The sequence below is a fragment of the Papio anubis genome, chromosome 10 (assembly GCF_008728515.1).
Source record: "Papio anubis isolate 15944 chromosome 10, Panubis1.0, whole genome shotgun sequence".
NCBI lineage: Eukaryota > Metazoa > Chordata > Mammalia > Primates > Cercopithecidae > Papio > Papio anubis.
In genome coordinates this window covers 65,746,150-65,767,154 of record NC_044985.1, presented here as the reverse complement: position 1 = coordinate 65,767,154, position 21,005 = coordinate 65,746,150, and the positions used below count along the sequence as shown (strand labels likewise).

General features: G+C 35.8%; 1 protein-coding gene across 3 annotated transcripts in view; it reads right to left on the bottom strand.

Annotated features, from left to right (window-relative positions):
- Positions 1-21,005, bottom strand: part of PPP1R1C (protein phosphatase 1 regulatory inhibitor subunit 1C) — a 142,137-nt gene that overhangs the window by 54,350 nt on the left and 66,782 nt on the right. For 2 of the 3 annotated variants that reach the window (XM_021923766.2, XM_003907687.5), the window contains exons 3-4: positions 16,530-16,567; positions 14,218-14,278 (exon numbers count right to left, since the gene is read on the bottom strand). In XM_021923766.2, the coding sequence (XP_021779458.1) occupies positions 14,218-14,278; positions 16,530-16,567 (99 nt within the window). Of the gene's footprint in view, positions 1-14,206; positions 14,279-16,529; positions 16,568-21,005 lie in introns of all 3 variants that reach the window. The other variant, XM_021923767.2, reaches the window with a different exon arrangement.

Genomic DNA, 21,005 nt, shown 5'->3' with positions numbered 1-21,005 from the left:
GTTCATTTCTTTACATCTTTCATTCGCCACCCCTTTATATGGAGTAAAGGTACCTTAAGGACCCCTGTGAATAATAATCTGCTTTATGAAGGAACAGAGCTGTTAATGTGGGGCTGATAGACTCATGAAGCTCACTTTGGTTAGGGTTGTCCTGAAAAAAATACCTGCCTACTCTATGTAGAGTCTGCTTTTTACTGTGAAAAACAAGACATGACAGGAATACACAATGCTTGGATGATTAAAGGCAGATGGTGAGTAAGGTGGCTCACAATTTAATAATCATAAAAATAAGACTTTCTGTTGCTTATTCCTTTAGTTTAACCCCATTTCATACCAAAAATGACACATTTTTCTCCTAAGGGGCTCTGGTTCTTTTCGCCCAGGCTGGAGTGCAGTGGCACCGTCTCGGCTCACTGCAACCTCTGCCATACGGGTTCAAGCGATTCTCCTGCCTCAGGCTCTGGACAGGCGTGCGTCACAAGCCCGACTAATTTTTTTGCATACTTTTTTTTGCATTTTCAAGTAGAGATAGGGGTTTTACCATGTTAGGCAGGGTGGTCTCGAACTCCTGACCTCAGGCTGTCCGCCTCGGCCTCCCAAAGTGTTGGGATTATAGGTGTGAGCCACCACGCCCGGCCGGGGTTCCACTTCTTAAACATTATTTTCTACTTGTACTTTTTAAACTTTGTGGACCAGCAGAGGGAGCTGTAGGGTCACAAGCACTGTGTTCTTTCTAAAATGATCTAATAAGCACTGGATATGAAGCGCTTCTGGTTTCACTGCCAATGAAGAAAATACTGAGTCAACCCTCCTTGCCTATGTAGTGTTTATTTAAGGGATAAAAACACTCCTAGGAGGCTCTACTGGCCAATTATCAGAGGTAGAACAGCACATTATTTATACAGCACACACTGCAGTGGCTCCATGGGATCTGCTCTGGTCTATTGAGTAATTATATAATTACGGGAAAAAATATATTTATCTCAGAGATCAGAAGGGATTAAAATGCCTGTCTGAAAAGCTAAGAATGCTGATATAGATGCAAAGAATTCTTTGGTTTGGCCTTACAAGTAAAACATGGGACATGCGGTAATTCGACAATTAATTAATCTTAATAAAATGAAATAAAGCTTTGACATTGCCAATGAGGCCCTGTGATATTTACTTTTTGGACAATTTTCATAGCTAATTTCAAAACATTTATATGTTAATTAAAATTGATTCACATAAAAAATTAAGACTATCAGGTGTTTCTCCTTTTTATCATGGTTCAGTTCTCACAAAATGTATCTTAATCCAAAAAAAAGTAAGTTTATGACATTTTATGTTAATCAAGAACAAACAGCTTAATGTAGCAATGTTTAAATATCTGTAACTTGAAACCCATTTTGCCATTCTTTGAGGTTCTTTGAGGTCATATAAGAGACTTCGTTTTCATTTATTCAAATGAGTATTCACGTAGTACTTTTCTAAAAATTTGAAGGTAGATTAGAAGTTTTCATTATGTCTAGGACACATTTGTACGCCCAAGTAATTGTTAAAAAAATCAATTAATAATAATGAAATGACACTGCCTACCATCTTCTAAGAAAGGCTCAAAGAAAAAGTAATTCCATTATTATTTTTACTAAGTTTAGGATGAGTAAGACTGGTACAAAGGAGTATACAACATCAGATAGGCTAAAAATCTTTGGCAAATAACAGTCTTTCATATTTCTTCGTGGTAGAATTTACAGATGTGTTATTTAAAATCCAATTAAGTTTGTTAGTAGTAGAAAAAAGCATAAGCAAGATACTACAGGCATACATAACTGAGAAAGATTAATAGAAAAGTATTTTGAAGAAAATTATTGTAAAAGTACTAATTAACTTATTGCACAAAGAGGGAATTACAACGAATAATGGTAGAGTTAGGAGGTTTGTGGGGGGGGGGGGGTGCTGATTGACTTCGTTAACATTCAGGACTTAAAGCATAAACGAGTACAGTGTACAAAATCACAGATCCGATGCTCTCTTCCTCCATTCCTCTGATTTTTACATATATTATTTCCTCAATAACATCAAAGACAGAAACAACTACTTCTTGCTTGCATTTTTAAAAAAGATGAACAGATGGAAGGAGAGAATTTCTCTTTCGGTCCCTTTTTTCTATTATAGAAGTTCAAAATCCTTGATTTATAGATAACTTTAGAGATATTAAGAACTGTTCTAAAAGATCCAGACTAATTCCCACAATCACAGAGCAAATTTCTTCAAGGCAAAAATCAACATAATAAGCTGTGGGACTAAATGTAAAACCTAAAGATAAAATAGTACATTATAAGTATATACTAAAAAATAAAATACATTTAAACTACTTCAAATTTTTTTATTTTTGCCATACAAAAATATGTTTTGAGACCTATTTTTACATAATGTGAGCATTATTATCCAGTGACAATTTTTGATACATAAAATACATTTTTCACAGAAGTACTGTAAGTTGAGGCAAAGCTTATCATCTCAAGATTGTCAATTGAAACCCAAAAGGAAACTCCAAAGTTTGAAGTAGGATGCTCAGACTTCAAAGTTTAACCTGAAATGGACATAGAGTAGTGCATAGAGTTAATAGTCAACAAGAATTTTAAAACGCTTTTGAAAAGTGGGATTCAAACCACTTTCCTGCCTTTTAAAATATGCATCACAATAGAAATAGTGCAATTATTTTCTTAATGACTGAATCATTGTTTTGATCATCTTTGCCCTACACAGTGATGGTGTGTAAATTTCATGTGTTTCTGCCTCTGCTCATCAGGCAGCCAGCTCTCATATCTCCTGCAGCCATCTTATACCTTACTTCTACTTCCTACTTCCTTTTCATTTGTTCTTAGACTGCCATGGTGTAAGAGGACCAACTGGCTTTTAAGAAGTAAATATTTAGTAATAGGCTGACTAATGGCCTCAGATTCAGAAGGCAAATGATAGCCATTTCAAGCTTTCAGAGGCTCTATCACAATTCTAGCTTCAGCTGTATTTGGAACTGAATTGCCTTGTGGGTATTATATGAATGAAAGCATGGGAGAATCTTTCCCTAAGATAGCCTGTTGGAAGTCAATTAAAATAATTTTAAGTTTGGTTTTGAAAATAAGATGTGACAAATTTATACATAAAAAAGAATAAAATGATAGCTTTGGTATACCTACCAAGGATAATAAAAGTAGAACATAGCTTCCATTGGTAATTATACCGGAAAGGATGCAATGTAGAATACAGCTCATAAATTCAATGCTTATCACATAATTTTTATATTGTACACATAGCAATTTCCTGAAACTGCAACCTTTGAACATTCTTATCCTACTTGGTATTTTTTCTCTTAGTGAAAAATCCAAAACTGTAAACCTTTCTCAAAATTTGACCTAGGGTGTTTAGAATTTGGTAGTTAATTTGTTTAATGTAACACAGATCTCAGAATGTTGCACAGAGTACAAGTTTAATAAATATTTGTATATTGTTTGACAGCATTGCTGGTATCTTTTACTGTCCCACAGAAAACACTCAACAGAAAGAGTGCAGCTAGTTCTGCCACAACTGAGGTGTTGGGTATTTTGTCACGACAACCTATTGAGAAAGGAATTAATAAAACTGTTCTTAAAATTATCTTGCAGATCAGGCTTCTTTTTGAAGTTCAGGCAAGAATATAAAGTTTTAGGAGGGAAAATGTTTAGACAAGTTTTATAGACCAGGACAAGTTTGTGAAGAATGTAATATTATCTTCAGTTTGCCCCACTAAGAATCAATTTCTCAATTTATCTTGACATTTTTATATTTTAACACATTTTACAGGGATTTCAACGGATCTATTTTGGACGATAATGTGATGAGTATTTTGGCATCTCAAAGTCATAGCTTCTACTTAGAAAGTCTAAATGCATGAAAGAAAAAGAAAGGTTGGTGCTAGAAGTTGTCCATTCTTGTAGAAATAAGAGCACTGGAAACAAGCAGATAAACTGAGGCAAATACAACCTATTATAGAAGAATTTTTAAAAACTAAGTCTGAATCAACTATTTTGTCCTTTAGCCCTGGCCCCAAATCTTCAAAACACTTACAAGAAATATGGCAACAGATCAAGCAATCTTCAAAATTATCCAAAAGTGCTCTATTGTCTTGGGATATAATCCCAACTTTTGTGCACAGGACACAGGAGACCTTTGACAAGTCCCCTGCATCTGTTCAGTGTTTTCTCCTCCACAGGTCCTGTCCCCAGTCCACAGTGTTCAAAGTTCATGTGCCCATTCACATTCTGTGCCTTCAGGTCTGCCAAATCCTCTTTCTGGAATCCACCCCTGACACTTCTCTAGCAAAAATCTCACTCATCCCTCAACTTACAGATGCAGTTCATTTCTTCTGTACAGTCTTCCCTAGCTGTGACAGGAAGTGCCAGCCATTTCCTTCTCTGTGTTCTAATATCACTGTCCATATCAATCTCAGGGAACTTACAAGTATTTTTTACATAACTTTCTTTTTCATTTGACAACATTTTCCTTATAAACGGGGACTGTATTAGCTTATCCTGAACTAAAAGAGCCTAATAAATGACCTGGAAGATAGACAGTAAGCATTTTATTAGAGTCTAGAATGAAGGTGTGAGTCAGTGAAAGAATTTATAATTTTGTTCAATGTGGCTAAAACTAAGCCAAGATATGCTTATTTTTAAATCAGAAAGATTATTTACTCACTGACTCACCACTGACTAGGAGCCTTCTAAAATTCAAATAGAAGACAAATCAGAATGTTCCTGGAAGACAAATAGGACATGGGCCCTGCCCTCAAGGGCTCCGCAGTCTGGCTAGAAGGAATTACAGATATCACATATATAGGTATATAAAATGCATTCTCAGTCTCAAAGAAGCACAGCTAAAAGGATTTAGAACTGGGAGGAAGGCATACAAAGAAACACCTCTATGTAAATAACACTGCAGAACAAAAGCATAGAGGCCAGAAACCACTTATTATTTTCAAAGAACTGAATGCAGCTCAGCATTGCTGCAGCATGGATAAAAGGAGGCTGTGGCCAGAGGCGAGGCTGGACAGGAGTGAAAAGGCAAGGTCATAAAGAGCCCTGTACATCATTTCCAGAGACTTACTCTAAAGGAATTAGTGAACACTTGAAGGAATCTAAAACAAAAGAGTCAGATTTGTGTGGTCAGCTGCCTGGGAGAGGGGGAGAAACTGGAGAGAGACAAGATTAAAGGCAAGTATGGTTTGAGTATAAAATTGTTATTACATAAGGATCAATAACATGAGTTTAAAATACAAAAATTATTAAAAACAAAGGTACTAAGCATTTTGTAAAAACATTGGTATAAAAAGATCTTGTAAAAATTTTCCATCAAGTTATAAGGTTGCATGGACTCTGTATTTTAGTTAGGGCAAACAGGATAAATGGGCAAATGGAAAAAATGAGGCCCATTGCTATTCTAACAAAACTTCACAGTACACCCTAAAAAAAGGCTCAGGTCATGATTTAGTTTTGTAAAAGGGAAGGACACTTAACACAGGAACCCTGCTCCTCTGTAATCTATACTTTCCTCCAAAATAAACTATCTTAGTTACCTTTCATAGTTTTCTATAAAAGCTAAATAATTATACAAAAGAACATTGTATATGTTGAAGCACTACACAACTATAAGGTATTATAAACATCTTTTTAAAAATCTTTAAGTAAAGCAAATAGTTAAGCGTCAAGAAGGCTACCAATCTATTATTAATTCCACATTTATAAAGGGATAATACAAATCTCATCTCAGAAAACATCAGGGAACGCTCCATTAGGCATAAAATGAAGGAGAGCAAGTCCATAAAAATAGCATCTGCTTATTCTAGTAATGAGGAATTGTTTTTACTTCCTGAAACTCCTATTAGCATTAGTATGAGTGGAGTGTGTACACCTTAGCAGACTGATAGCTCCTACATTAATGGACATGGTGTACACACATTTTTGCAAGGAGATAGATTTCTCCATTTTTAGCAACCACATGCTTATTCAAACATACATTTCGTAGAACACTGACTCAAATAGGAATTAAAATTATATTTGAGGGCTCCTTGGAGAAAAGGCAGATTCTAGGACTGGGACAAGAAAGCCTAGAGAATCTTGTAGTCCCAGAAAGTAAGCATATGCAAAAACAAACCAACACCTTGACATTCATGGAGTATGTCAATGGAACACAGGAGTCAATGGAAAAAGTTCCCAATGGCCAAAACAGGAACTATTTCAGCAAAAAAATAAGTAATACAGTATTGAGTTATAATCCAAAGTATAAAATAAATATCCACGTGTCTGTAATGATGAAAATAAATGAACAAATAAATAAATGGAGGAGGAGAAACAAATCTGTGCAGAAGAATTTCAAATTACTTATGTGTGTACAGGACACTTCTTTCAAGGAAGTAGAGTGCAGCTTCCCACTCTTCAAATGTATACTACACACAGCGATTTCCTTCCAAAGACTACAGTATGGAAAGGGAGTGAAAAAGGATAATTTTACAGTGAAGAATCTCCAAAACTACTACCTCAGCCAGGTGATCAAGGTCAAAATTAACAGCGATAAACCATATTGATAGTATGTGCCCCTCGTACCATGGGATGCAATGTTACTTTATCTTTGTCATCTTTCTTCCAAAAACCCACTACCCCAGTCTAATCATGACAAAAACATCAGACAATCCCGGTACAGGGATATTCTAGAAAATACCTAACCAGTATTCCTCAAAATGTTTAAGGTCATCAGAAACAAGGGACGTCTGAGAAATTGTCACAGCCCAGAGGAGCCTAAGGAGACACGAAACCACACATAATGTGGTATGCTGGATAGATTCCTGGAACAGAAAAAAGACATTAGGAAAAAACTAGATAGATACAAAGAAAATATGGCCTTTAGTTAATAACAACGCATACACGTTGATAAGATGTGGATCTGTGTCCCTATCTAAATCTCATGTTCAATTGTAATCCCCAGTGTGGAGGTGGGGCTTGGTGGGAGGTGATTGGATCATAGGGGTGGATCCTTCATGAATGGGTTAGCGCCACCCTTCAGTGCTATTCTCTTGATAGTGAGTGAGTGAGTCATTGTCAGATCTGGTTGTTTAAAAGTGTGTAGCGCCTTCCCCTCCCTCTCTTCCTCCTACTCCAGCCATGGAAAGTGCTGGCTCCCACTTCACCTTCTGCCATACTGCAAGTTTTCCGAGGCCTCCCCAGAAGCTGAGCAGGTGCTAGCAAAAAGCTTCCTGTACAGCCTGTGAAACTATAAGCCAATTAAACCTCTTTTCTTTATAAATTACCCAGTCTCAGGTATTTATAGCAAAACAAGAACTGTCTTATACAACTATTGATTTACCAATTTTAACTGTGCCATACTAATATGAGACATAAATAATAGGGAAAACTGGATATGGGGTATATGAAAACTCTCTGTACTATCTTCAGAACTTTTCTATAAATCCAAACCTGTTCTAAAATATAAAATCTAACTTTAAAACATGTGATTTCAGTTGGGAATTATTCTGTTTTAAAGGTAATATTATTAAGAAGAAAGACAAAGACGTGAAGCAGAAATTTTAAAATGGAATCAAATGAACGAAGACTTAAAATGCTTTGGAAAGTGATATTATCTGCATAGTCCCATTAATGAGACCTATTTAGTCTTTGCATGGCAGCAAAGGTCTTTGTGATGGTCCATGCAGAATTCAACTGTCCACATTACAGCATCATCATCAATGCTTCACAAGTTTGCATGAGCAGGAGGAATGATCATGGTATAAGCCATGTATTCCACTTTTCCAAGACCTAGTCCATTTTACTCTCCAGACTTAGGTGTAAATATGACTGTCCCTTCTGTGATCTGAAAGTGGCCTTGCCCTCCTGTCCAGTAAGCCTATGGCAAATTTCCTCCCATCCCCAGATGTCTTTGTCTAAATTCCCATTAAAGGACTTACCATGTTATGCTCTATCCACTTGTATGTTGCTTCCTCTAGACTGGTTTCCCACAGGGCCAGGGCTCTGCTTTTCACCTCTGTATCCACACCACTTCAATGCAGCGTTTCATACATGGCAAAGGCTCATATGTGATTGTGGCCGTGTGTTACTACTACTTACACAATTGAACATTGCTATTTGCTTATTTGGGAAATATTTAAAGAAACTGATTCTTGATTCAGTTATTCAAACCAAATGCAAAAGTTTATCTTTTTCCCTGCTTCTCAAATAGAAAGCAATTTTAAAAGCTGTTATGTTATTTATACAGAGAAATATAAATTTAAAAGATTAATTAATTTTAAAATAGGTACATATATAGAGACAAATGAATGGAACCATATTGACAAATGGTGCTCTCCTTTTCAAATGTTTAAGTCACATCACATGAGATTAATTAAGTTACTGGACTCGATTATAAATTTGCAATTTGATTTATCTCAAAATCTTTTAGACTTTTTAACCTAATAATCCACGACAATGTCATAAAAGATGAAGTTCACTTATACTTGCTGGTATTTTCCTCTTCCTTCATTCTCTCTCAATGTTGACCTCCAAAAAAAAGACATCTTAGTGACTTGCAAGAAAGGTACATTCTCAAATTGCTTCTCTAACCTGACTCCACCCTCCACATCCAAAGATATGAGGAAAGATGAGCATAAAACTCAGTGGAAGAAATTAAAGAGAAGCAAAGGAAGTGGGTCTGGAAATAGGAGCTTACTTGGGTTAAAAAAAAAAAAGAAAGCAAGACTTGTATATATTTAGAATGTTCCTTGTTATCTAGAAATCTGTCAAAATGTTTCTTGAGCTGCATACATAAGCCCCACCCTACACAGTAAGCAGACTGAGCCTGCACAAACAAACAAGCTAAGATTTAGAAAGGCAAATGTGATGAATACCTGAAGAACACCCACAGAGGGACAGGAGTGTTTATAAAAGGAATGTAGTGTGGTGGAGACGCCTGATGAGAAGCTAAGAGATCTTGCTGCCTTCTCTTCCTGCCTTCAATTTTCAATGTGCAACGAACGGGTAATGAGAATAGGATATTACAGCTGGTCTATTCCTTTTCAGAGTTTTTTGAGTCATAATTATAAGGAGGTTTGAAATCAGAAAGAGTGAATTGGTCACATTCCAATATAGTCACGGTTAATTTACCTACGTTGCCTAAGTGTAGGCTGCATTTATATGGTGTGATGATTTCCTTCCATCCCTCTGGCAAGAAATATTTATTGCATAACCTGCTATAGCACCCCAAAATTCACCACCAGCTATCATTTTGTTTTTCAGCTTTTTTGAAATACAAGATTTATTAATTTAAATATCAGTATCTCTTACAGGAATGTTATAATAGTCGGAAAATAAGGGGCATGGTGTCTGAGGACCGGAGCTAAGTGACATAAAGGAAAAGCCACATTTGTTTAAAAGAAAGCAAAATGTTGAAGATAAACCTCACACACCTACCTGAGGCTTGGTGCTAAATAAAAGTGGAATGAATATTGCAAGTGTGGTAATCCACATGGATTTTATATCTAGGCATCTTAAACCTGACTTTTCAATTCCCACTGGGATGAGAACAAAGCTATTTCATTCTCCTGGAAGTCCTTCCACCTCTCCTCTGTCTCTCTCAGAATCATTCCTTCATGCTGCAGGGTGAAGCAGAGACAGAGGAGGAGTATTCACCACTCTCAATTCAGGGCTCAAATAATTATTCAAAGTAGTTCCACATATTGTGTGCCTGATCTAAGCATTTTCTTTACACGTTATGTTTCATTCAGTCCCTACAGCAATCCTGTGTGGTAAGCAACACTTTCATTTTCCCCATGAGAGAAGTGAGACAGGCTAACCCTGTGAAAGTTGCAGATACTATGATGAAATCACTTTTTTGTCAGGCCCAAACACACTAAAGCAAAAAGCCAAAAGGAGGAGTTCATGCTGGCAAGGCTGAGATAAAGACTGCCTCAAGGACTTGTTAAAATAACCCCACAAGAAATTCTTTCTTTAGGACTACTGCAATTCAGATAAGATGTTCTCAAAATAACACTGGTTCAGTAATGGCCTCTGCAGCCGTTACTGGACAGGTATGTCCGGCAATGTAATTAAATTGTCATTTAATTATAGTGGCAATTAATTGATGCCAAATCTGGCTCTGAGTGTCCGAAACCAATAAACTCTGTTTCCAAGCAGCTTACATGAACTTGCCCATGTGCCAGTAAAACTTCCCTTTACACTTCCTGCTGCAGATGTATATGTGGCTTGCCTTAACTGTGTGGCTTGGGTCATTATCTTCATTTCTACTTCCCAGATACATCAACATATTTGAATGTATTTTTCTTTGTTGTTGTTTCCCGGGGTGAACAACCCATTGATTTTCTGAAGGTTGCACAGCTAATAAGTGGTGGCATTGAGGTTGAAACCATGATAGCTTGTCCACCAAAGTCCATGTCTTTTCATATTGAGTTCCAGGAAATCACCATGATCAACAGTTTTCCCTGATTGGAAGATCATGCTTCAGTTGGTGATCTGAAGTATGTCTTAACCTTGCTATTCTTGCCACTTTCATCTTCCACCCTCCAAAATCCAAGTTAGGCCAGGTTGATTTGCTCTCTGATTTATTCTGTATTTGTATTTATTGCTTTATTATGAGAAGAGGTTGAAAAAAAAAATCACGATCATAGCCATCCTTGGAGGAAAAAAAAAAAAAAAAAAAGCTTAAGTGTTAAAATTCTGTGAGCATTCAAAGGTATTTTTGACATATCAGAAGAAGTCTTTTTGACATAGAAGAAAACTGTCTGGACACTGAAGTCTTTACAAGAAATTATGAAGAATGGGAGGAAAAAGATGTTTTACAGAAATAAATGAAAAATCTGACTGGCTATGCATTAAAAATGGTAATGCAATACTAATAGGCCCTGCTGTACAAAGTCATTTTTAAGTCAGCTGCTTTGTTTAATGTTCAAATTTCCATTTAAATCAATAGCACTTTGCTTTCTTCAGTAGAAGGCATTTGCATTCCAGTAAAACACACACACACACACACACACACACACAATGGGGATAGAAATGAGTCAGCCACTTCCTATCTAACATTCAAATCCACTTTTCTGAAAACATAATTCAAGCAGTCCAACAATAATTTAATTGGCTGTTCTGTAAATTACAGGGCTGACCACCGTATAAACACCAGAGAAATGTACACGGGTATTAGTCATTAGCTGTCATTTTTCTGATAATCTGAACTTTCCATGTGTATAATCATGAAACACTATATTACACAAGGTAATGAAAAAGTCTGTTTTCTATGCAAACTTCAACTTCTGTCATTTTTATGCACAATATATATCGTAAGTTTATGACCCATGGTTAGCACAAGGTATCTGAAATACAACAATATATCTAATAGGAGTGCTGATGATAACCTCTGATGAAGGGATGGAACCCTGATATAATAAGTCTATTTGATAAATGGTTAAATGGTGGCAACAAGGGGATCAATATGAATTAGAGGGGGATATGTGGACTGCTGCAGGGCTCTCTTTTAGCTGTGTTTTGTTTCATATGTTTGTTATGGATCAGATAAAAATAACAAAATAGGTTTATCTTATCTGTGATGGCACACAATTGAGATAGTTGAAAATAGAATGAATAACAGAATCAGGATACAAAATATAACATGCCGATGTAACAGTCTGTCTCCAACAATAGGCAATTCAATTGGGATGACAGTACTGTATTGTTTTTGATATAAACTAATTTAAGACATCAATATGGGGAATACATGGTGAATAATATGGAAAGCTGTACCTGTAAAATACTTGGACATTTTGATTTTAGAGTCATCTCACTGTTTGCCAACAATGTGTAATGCTGCCACAAAAAGCTGCTAAGATTTTGGGTTGCATTAATAGAATTAAAGTATCTGGGTTGAAGGAGGTTTCAGGCATAATTGAAGTCTCCAAAAGTTTCTGATCAGAACACATCTTAACCATTAGGTTCATTTTGAATGATGGACTTCTAGAATGATATAGGCAAAGTGGAGCTTATTAGAAGATCAAGAATGAAGGCAAAATAACTAAATAACAGGTATAATTGACATCAAGATATTTCAACCTGGAAAAAGAAAATTTAGTATGAGACAAAGACCTAATAGATATCTTGAAATATTTAGATATTGGTCATTTAAAAATTCACAAATGGCAACAAGATGTAGAATAAGAATCTATGAGTACAAATTCCTTTTTTCGTTTTAGAAATTTTTTTAGAGACTGGGTCTCACTATGTTGCCCAGGCTGGCATGCAGTGGCTATTCACAGGCATGATCATAGTGCAGTATAGCCTCCAACTCCTGGGCTCAAGCCATCCTCCTACCTCAGCCTCCCAAGTAGCTGAGACTACAGGCATGTACTACTATGCCCTCAGCAAATCTTTTTACTCTCAATAATTGCATGTTCCATTCCACTGAAATTTGAAGAATTATACATTTCAGAGCGATTGTATCATTATATTTAAGATCTTCAAAACATTTCCTTTGCTCATTCATCTTTCTTATAACCGAAGCGTTTTAAAATGTTCACAACATGCCATATGTTACTACTGCTTCATGTTGTCTTAAAATACTTATTTCTAGCTCCTAGGGACCAGTAAACCAAATAAAATATGTGCATTTAGCTTTCTCTTTTCTTTTATCATAAGCAGGGCCTTCCAAAGGTATTTACTGGTTATAAATGAGAACCTACATGACTTGTGATAATACCCTGATATCCTCTTGAAACAATTACTGTGCTTTCTCAAGGCATTAACTTATGACCACAAATGATTATCATTAAATGAGTATCTTGGGGGGACTTGACAGTATAAGGCTTTATGCAAAAATGTGTAATAGGACTAACTTCCCTAAATGTCAGGATCCCACATTCTTTTGATATTTGAGAATTAAATATAATGAACATCATGGGCCCTTGAGACTTTCAGTTTAAGATTTTCCTTTACAAATAAATACTATTATTCTCTGAGGACATGAGAACAGTATTACTTTATTTAGTTTAAGCGAACCTAAAATAGAGCAGAGGAAATCATTAAATGAGTGAACATATATTTTTCCTTGTTGCCCATTCATGCCAAAACTTATGTGTCTTGAAAGTACAAAATCACTTAAAATGGGGAAAATATCTTTAAAGTGATTAAACTTATCTTCAGAGAGAGATGCCTAGTAGTCTCAATAATTACCCTGGAATAAACTACAATGCTGATGATTGTATTCTGTACTGCAGTCTTATGAACAAGCAAACACGGTGTTTTATAGCTGCATGAGGAAGGAAGTTTACTGAAAGTAGCTATTAATGTGTCCATTTATATCCTGCCTCCCTGAATAGGCTCCAAATCTAGAGCAAATACAGAGCGGGAAATTTCACTCCCAATTTAGCCCTCTCTCCAAACTCCAGAGGAAGCTGCTCAGCTGGCCTCTCATGCAGTTGAAACTGAGCTGGACAAAGTGAGCATGATCAACCACTGGGCCCACAGCCCAAGCACCGGACTGGAAAAAACATGAGAGAGTAGACTGGACAGACTCTACCTCAAATCAGGGCCATTTCAGTGTGAGAAATAAGAGATGCTTTCCCTGGAACCGATATTGGTCAAGATACTGATGGGTCTTCTTTTAGTAGTTCCAATTCCGGGGAAAATTCCAGAATCTGAACTAGATCCTTAGTTGTTGTTTCAGTAGGAGTGACATGTAGAGTGAATAGCTGTTTGATTGAGATTCTCAGAGCTGCTCCTGACACAAGACAATGAGGCAAAGCTTCACACTCAGTCTCCCTGAAATTCAAGTTATTCTGCTTTGCTTTAGCCAAGAGGAAAATGGTAATCATCTGCCAACACTGGCAAGAGTAATTAGGGCTGCTGGAAAAATCTCTTTAAGGAAGTATGCGAATAAGGGTAAAAAAAAAATCTTTGTCATTATTTTGGAAACTCTGAATTTCTAGACTGAAATTCTGAGATCCCTAGTTATTTCTTATTCAACCCCATATTTTACTCTTGATGAAACTAAGTTTTAAGTAGATAAGGTATCTTACTGAACATCACACTGCTAAGTTGCAGAGCTGAGACTAGATCTAGCTTATCATCAAATGTGTGGTCTTAGAGAACAGATGGCCAACCAGCCATGATTCAGCACTCATGACAACCCGAAACAGTACCTGAACAGTACCTTTTATGATGGGTGGTGTGTACACACTCTGCTTCCTTTGCTTAGGGGATGCATTCTGAGACTGTGGAGAAAGAGAAAAAAGTAAAAGCCTTAGATTTGCATACAAAATACGATGCCATCAGACCTGTGAGGGAAATAAATACTGTGCCATGTTATGAAAAGCTTTCTGATTTCTCCCTGTCATGAAATAGAATCTAATTACTGAGAAATTATATACACATTAGTGATATCACAGACTTAAGAAATATATGGAGTTGTAGGATCTACTTAATCATAAGATTCCTCATTCACGGCAGCCTTGAAATCATTTTACTTTCCTACTTAATAACATTAATTTATTTTTAAAAAGGAAGAGAAAAAGAGACACCAATCCTTTTCACTTGAGAGAAAAAAACAGTCTGAGTTCCATGACAAAGTATATTCCAACACAGGGAATAATACTATCTGTTCGTGGGGTTACTGAGTGATTCAAGGGGGACAATGAAGATCCTTGGAAAGTAAGAGCAGTCTATAGCCATCTTGAATTGACATGTTCAACTATTACCTCTAGTTACTTGAAATTATAACGTTGAGGTAACATTCTTCATATGTTTAAAAGATAAGTCCTTTCCTAAGAAAACTGCTATGTGACACTCTTACCTAAGCATTATTGGATCGGGATAAAGTTATTGAAGAAGAGATTCTGCATTTCAAAATGACAAAAATAAGAACTTATTTCAGGATCAAAATACAGATAAGGATACAGAGCTCTATATAATGGATATACATATTATTCATTTAATAAATTATATGGTCTAACCCTCAATTGGAAAATGCCAAAGACTCCATTTTAATAGCATGTTGATTTATGTTTTAATGTGGCAAGGGTACAGGTCTTAATCAATGAGTTTTCACATCTGGGGCAATTACTTTTGCTTTGAAAAGCTCAAGTGTAAATAGTTACAACACACTTTTTGAAGATTGTTCCAGGCTTGCTATGCACATTAGGAAGAACATAATGTACAAGGTTTGAAAGAAACTAGAAACTGTTTTACAAAGTTGTAAACAGAGCTTGAGGCATCTTTCCTTGTGCTTACTAAAGATTAACTGCCCTCAAAGGTATCATCAAGATGTTGTTTATCTGATGCAGAAGCAATCAACTGAAAACTAAAACTTTCAACAAAACAGTTACCAGATCCATATCAGATGAGCAAATAGTATAAGCAAATTTCTCCAGAATAGAGTTTTGTGATACCCACATACTATGCACAGGTATAGACAGGGTGACTCTACATTAATGTTAAATGTGTGGATGATTGACATTTCTGGGGCGCTTATACTGTTTCAGTCACATCTGGCTGGTTTTGAGAAGCAATCACTTTAGGAATTTTTAATGTTTACTTCCACACACATATTTAAAGACCAAATAGAAAATCAACTCTACAGAAATTTTTTGTTGTTGTTGTTTAGTAACACAGTGTAAACTTACTAATAAAAACTACTTTGTATTTATGTAAGAGTTTAGTTTTCAAAGCATTTCCACTTTCGCTATCTCACAAAATTTTCAGAAAAGTCTTGTGATACACTATTTGATATTTTGCCCATTCTACATTTTTCTCTTTAAGTATTGCTGTATGCCTACTCCTGCGATCAAGAGAATTGATTAGTAACTCTGTACAGCATCCTATTCAATATTCATTTCATTTCTGGGAACTAGTTTATTCACTTTGTGTTTCATACATTCTCTGTTATATACTCTCCTAACCTCTCCTGGTTCCTATTTTCTATATAAACTCCTACACATGTACGTGGGGGGAATAGTGAGTGACAGTGTTCAGACAGCCTGCTGAATTTAAATCTGAGTACATTTCTAGGTGAACCCCTTGGATCTGGTTACTCAGGCTTTGGAGGACTTCAGTCCCCCTAGACTCTGGCCTCAGACTTTTGGTTCCACATACCGGAAGACCCTTTAAGAGGTGTCATCCCTCCACCCTCATCTCCTTGCTCTGGGATTCCAACATTACGTGGCTTAGCCTGTGGTGTGTATATATAATCACTCAATAAATTGAAGTTGTCAGTACCATATTTTGCCATTAAAAGTGATGTTTTATTTTAAAAGTTTTTTCAGGGGTTAGCATTACATAGGTAGAGAATAAAGGTAACCGAGAGGCAGAGATTTTAATGACACTGTATTACTGTTTATTCAGTCAGAAGGAGCAATCTAAAGTTTTATTACAGTTGTATCATATTATTTATATCACATCAAATCAAGCAAATTTTTGCATTTTAATTGATTTGAACACATTTATACAAAAATATTTTTAAAAACTTACTTCCCCTTGTGTGTTGGGCACCCTCTTGTCATCTATTTCTGTAAGAGAAATAGGTATAATGTATTAGGCATGTAATATTCTTTCTTGTAATACATATATTAACATTTTCAACAACACAGATAAAAATGTTTTAATAATTGCCTTATACAGAAACTATAGCTTACAGCTAGGAAGGAGAGGAGGACAGAGGTGAGTGGTTTCCTTCTGATATAACCTTCTCCCAAAGGTTTAAAAAAGGTATAGAAAAAGCTTTCTTCTTGACATCCCAGATTTCTCACCTTTCAGCAGTTCAGAAAGGGGGCCAGGGAAGTGACTCTTGGAACAAAGTTAGGTGTCATCAGCCTTACACTTAAGGTGTCAGCATCCTCCTCTCCTCATTGATTGTGCTGCTGCTGCTGCTGCTGCTATCCATTAATGAGAGTCTTTGTCAAATTTCCTCAAGTTTGTCACTACCCAAATCAAATCTCCTTTCCCACTCAGTCCAATCACTATGACTACAAGGAAGGCAGTACCCTCTCTAGATATGTATCTGGAAAGAACTAATTGCTCCATCACATATTTCTTATGACAGTGCTTGGGTGGCTTCTTAGGATTGTGCTGTGTATGAAGGGTTGTGCGGAGTGGTGAGGTGGAGGAAGAGATGCTTACACATGCCCCTTCCACAGCAGGAAGATGTTCTGGGCTGGGTTTCTTTTTCACTTTGTCACCTACATTGTATGGCATCTGCCTCTTGGCTTCTTGACCTAGTTCCCCTTTCCTGATCCTTATGCTAGGCCCAAGGCTCAAAGACTAACCCCATGATCCAAAAACTGAATGAGAAGTTCATCAAAGAATATCTGCTTAAAGACAATGATGTAGATCTGTATTGACATGAAAATATATGCCATGTAAGTGAAAAATATTTCAAAACTAAATGAATGGTATTTTTATTTGATAAAGGATAGATATATGTAGATAGAGTGATACATATATGCATAGAAGACTACCCAATATATTAACTGTAGTTATCCTGAGGTGACTGAATAACATATTCTGTTTTATCCCTAACTGTACTGCTTTTCTTTTTATAATGAGCATGTATTACTTTTATAACAAAAAGCAGTATATATATATGTATGTGGATATATACACACACAAATATATACATATATGTAGTATAATTTCTCTATAAATCCAACCATGCATGAAGTTGGTATTTCATATAGTAAGAGAACAAACTGACTAAACAGCTAGAATGGGAATAGTATATGGAACCATTGTTTATTCTAATCTGATATCTTGGTTACTAAATGTTAAAAAGTTATGGAAACTTCTGATAAATTGTACTTTCTTTATATAAGGGAGGACAGACAGTTTAGTGTGGCAATCACAAGTGTCTGATGCAATAACTGTAAGTATGTGGGGCATTTTCAGGCAGCTATGAATATATTAAATTGAACAATCCTGTCTGCAACATTTTTTTGCTATCACAAAATATCAAATATGATCCACTGTAACAATGTGGTACTGTGATCCATTGGATTATTAAATACCAGTGGGGTTTCTTAATACTTTGCTTTTGATTAGGAATTTACAAAATCCAACCCAGGACCTATAACTTTATGTTTTAGAAACACAATGGGATCTGATCATTCAGATTTTTACTTTTCCTACTGTCTCACTACAACACCCACTAAACCAGTGTTTTCCCAAGGCAACTATGAGGGCTTCACTTATTAAATATTTCAATGAAAAAACGTTTGTTCTGTTGTTGCTGTTGAGTTATGCTTATTAAATTATCTATGTTGTGAAGGCAAGGATTAAAAAAATCAGTCTTATATTCTTGTCTTGAAATTGAAAAGTGAAAATTAAATAATTCACTTTTCAGGTAACATTGACTCAGACAAAAGTACAAGGGAAGCCAACAACAGATCATAGTTTTCTTGAGATTCACTGATTTAAATGTATTTCTATTTTTCTTAATAGATTGTTACTAAATTGGGGAGGTTAATGTTTTCTGCTTCCCAAGAACCTCATATAGACACACATGCATGCACACACACACACCATGCACATCAGCACGTGCAATGGGACAACAGAACACCACAAATACAGTTTCTCTCTAATTTGTACCAAGAAGGTTATAACCAAAGGAGAAGACTCCCAAAATATATGCAAGTCTTGCCAGCTCTTTACATAAAAACATAAAAATGTCCTCAATAATATCTCCTTTCTTTTTCCTCAGGGCCTCAAATTCTGACCCCATTGGCAGTCTCAGGAGTCTTTAGGAAACTGGATAGCACATGAAACATAAGAATATACCCCCGTCTTCAAATATTGTTTAGCTCTCTCATCAAACCAGAAAAAAAATACTATTTTGGAGTAGGGTTGAACAAAATCAGTTTGTTAGCAGATTATCCATTATCAAAAAATATAAATTTTCTGAAAGAGGCTTTTGTAGCTACTCCAGCCATATCTTGTCTATATTTCTCCATTTCTCAAGGACCACTTAGTCTGAAAGAAGAAATTTATTGGTTTGGAAGGAAAATGTAAAACTCATTTAAGTAAAACATTTTAAGAAATGTTGTCATCATTAAAGATGAAGATAGAAACAGAAATTTCTGTTTTGAGTATTGATTAGTTAGAATACTCTTAAGATATTTAAATTCATGAAAGGAACAGGACAATGAGAATGCATGTGGATACACACATAAACTATAAACACCCAGTGTCTCCTTGTCTTAGTCAATGATATCTCATTCAATTTTGGAAAACTAGTTGTAATAAAAAATTAAGTGCCTACAAAAATGAAGTGTAAGAGCAAAGGAAACACGAAGAACATTGTCAAAAAATAAGGAAAAGTCAACTATAATAGAATGAGAACTGTAAGTACTAAGAAATGGGCAGAATGCACAGACAGAACACTAAGGAAAACCTAAAGAGCCATGGTTGAGGCTGGCAGAAAAATCTGTCTTGGAGAAAGCACTGGAGAGCATACATGATATCTAGTACTGTTTCTTCCATTTGTCTGTCGTGACCACACTTAAGCCACGTAAAATTCCTGAAATACAGAGTTTTCCTCATGTGTGAAATGGAAAAGAGGAGGAATAATAATTCTGACTCTGCCTTCCTCGTTTTCTCATAGTTTGTTTTGAGGAATAAAAAAAATGAAAAAATGAGAGCACAATTTCCCACTCCTTAAGTACAGACTATAACATCCTTCCAAAGAGTGCAGTATGGAAAAGGAGCAGGAGGAAATGAGTCTCTTTATGGTGGGGAAACTTAATTCTGCCAGGTGACCAAGGTCAACACAAGTCATAATTTGTGTTGATCTTTTGATATGATGCTATGAAGGTGGGACTTTATATCAATGATCCTCCTCCTCAAACCACTTAAGCCCAGTCTAGTCATGAGAAAAGCATCAGATAAATTCCAAGACAAGGGCATTGTACAAGATTGCTGACCAGTACTCTTCAAAACTGTCAAGGTCATGAAAAACAAGAAAAGTCTGAGAAATTGTCATAGCCAAGAGGAGCCTAAAGAGACATGATAATTACATGTAATGAGGTATCCTAGATGGGATTCTGGAACAGAAAAAAGTGCATTATAAAATTATCTCAATAAACTATGGATTTCAATTAATAAAAAATATATCATTATTGGGTTATTAATTGTAACAAATAGTAATGACTTAGAATATTAAGAATAGGAAAACTATGTGTGAGGAAGGTGCTACATGGGACTCAATGTGCCCTCTGTTTAATTTTTCTGTAAATCTAAAACTCTTTAAAAATTAAGCCCATTAATAAAAACTTGAAAAATAAAAAATCACTAAATACAAATAAAAGTCACCCTAAGAGTACATTTTTTTCTTACTGTCAGAATTCTGTGTATTTTGAAGAGCAACAGAGAGTGATGATTAGAAAGTAGGCAATGTAACTAAAAACAAGGTCATGAAAATATCATTTTAAATTATTATATAGGGCCAACTAAAGAGATATAAGGAAAGGCAAGAGTGAGCTTACAAAGAGAATATTTCAAAGTTTAGTTGAAGTTGTTGAAAGCTGATGCAAGTAAAAATGTGTTAGAGGAAAAAATGAGGAGTTAAACAATTTTCAAATAAGTCCATAATAATGGGAGCACTTTTCCTTGATTTATTTACTGACTGAATGTGGGGAGATAATGGAACAAAGTATAAAAGAAAATACCACTAGTATCTGTTTGATTATACATATCCCCCAGCTTGCTGCTTCTGTGCATTTATCCCCCATATCCAGAAAACTCCTGCCCTCATACCAAATACTACTATCCCTCAGAGTTCTGTTCAAATGGCATTTCCTCTGGGAAATCTTTCCCAATTCATGTCTCCCCTATGCTCAATTGGAACTCATCTCTTCCCCAACCAACACCCACAGCACTTCCTTTACTCCTGTCTCATAGAACTCATCACCATATACCCTATATCATGTCCATTAGTGTTTTTATCTCCCCAGGCAA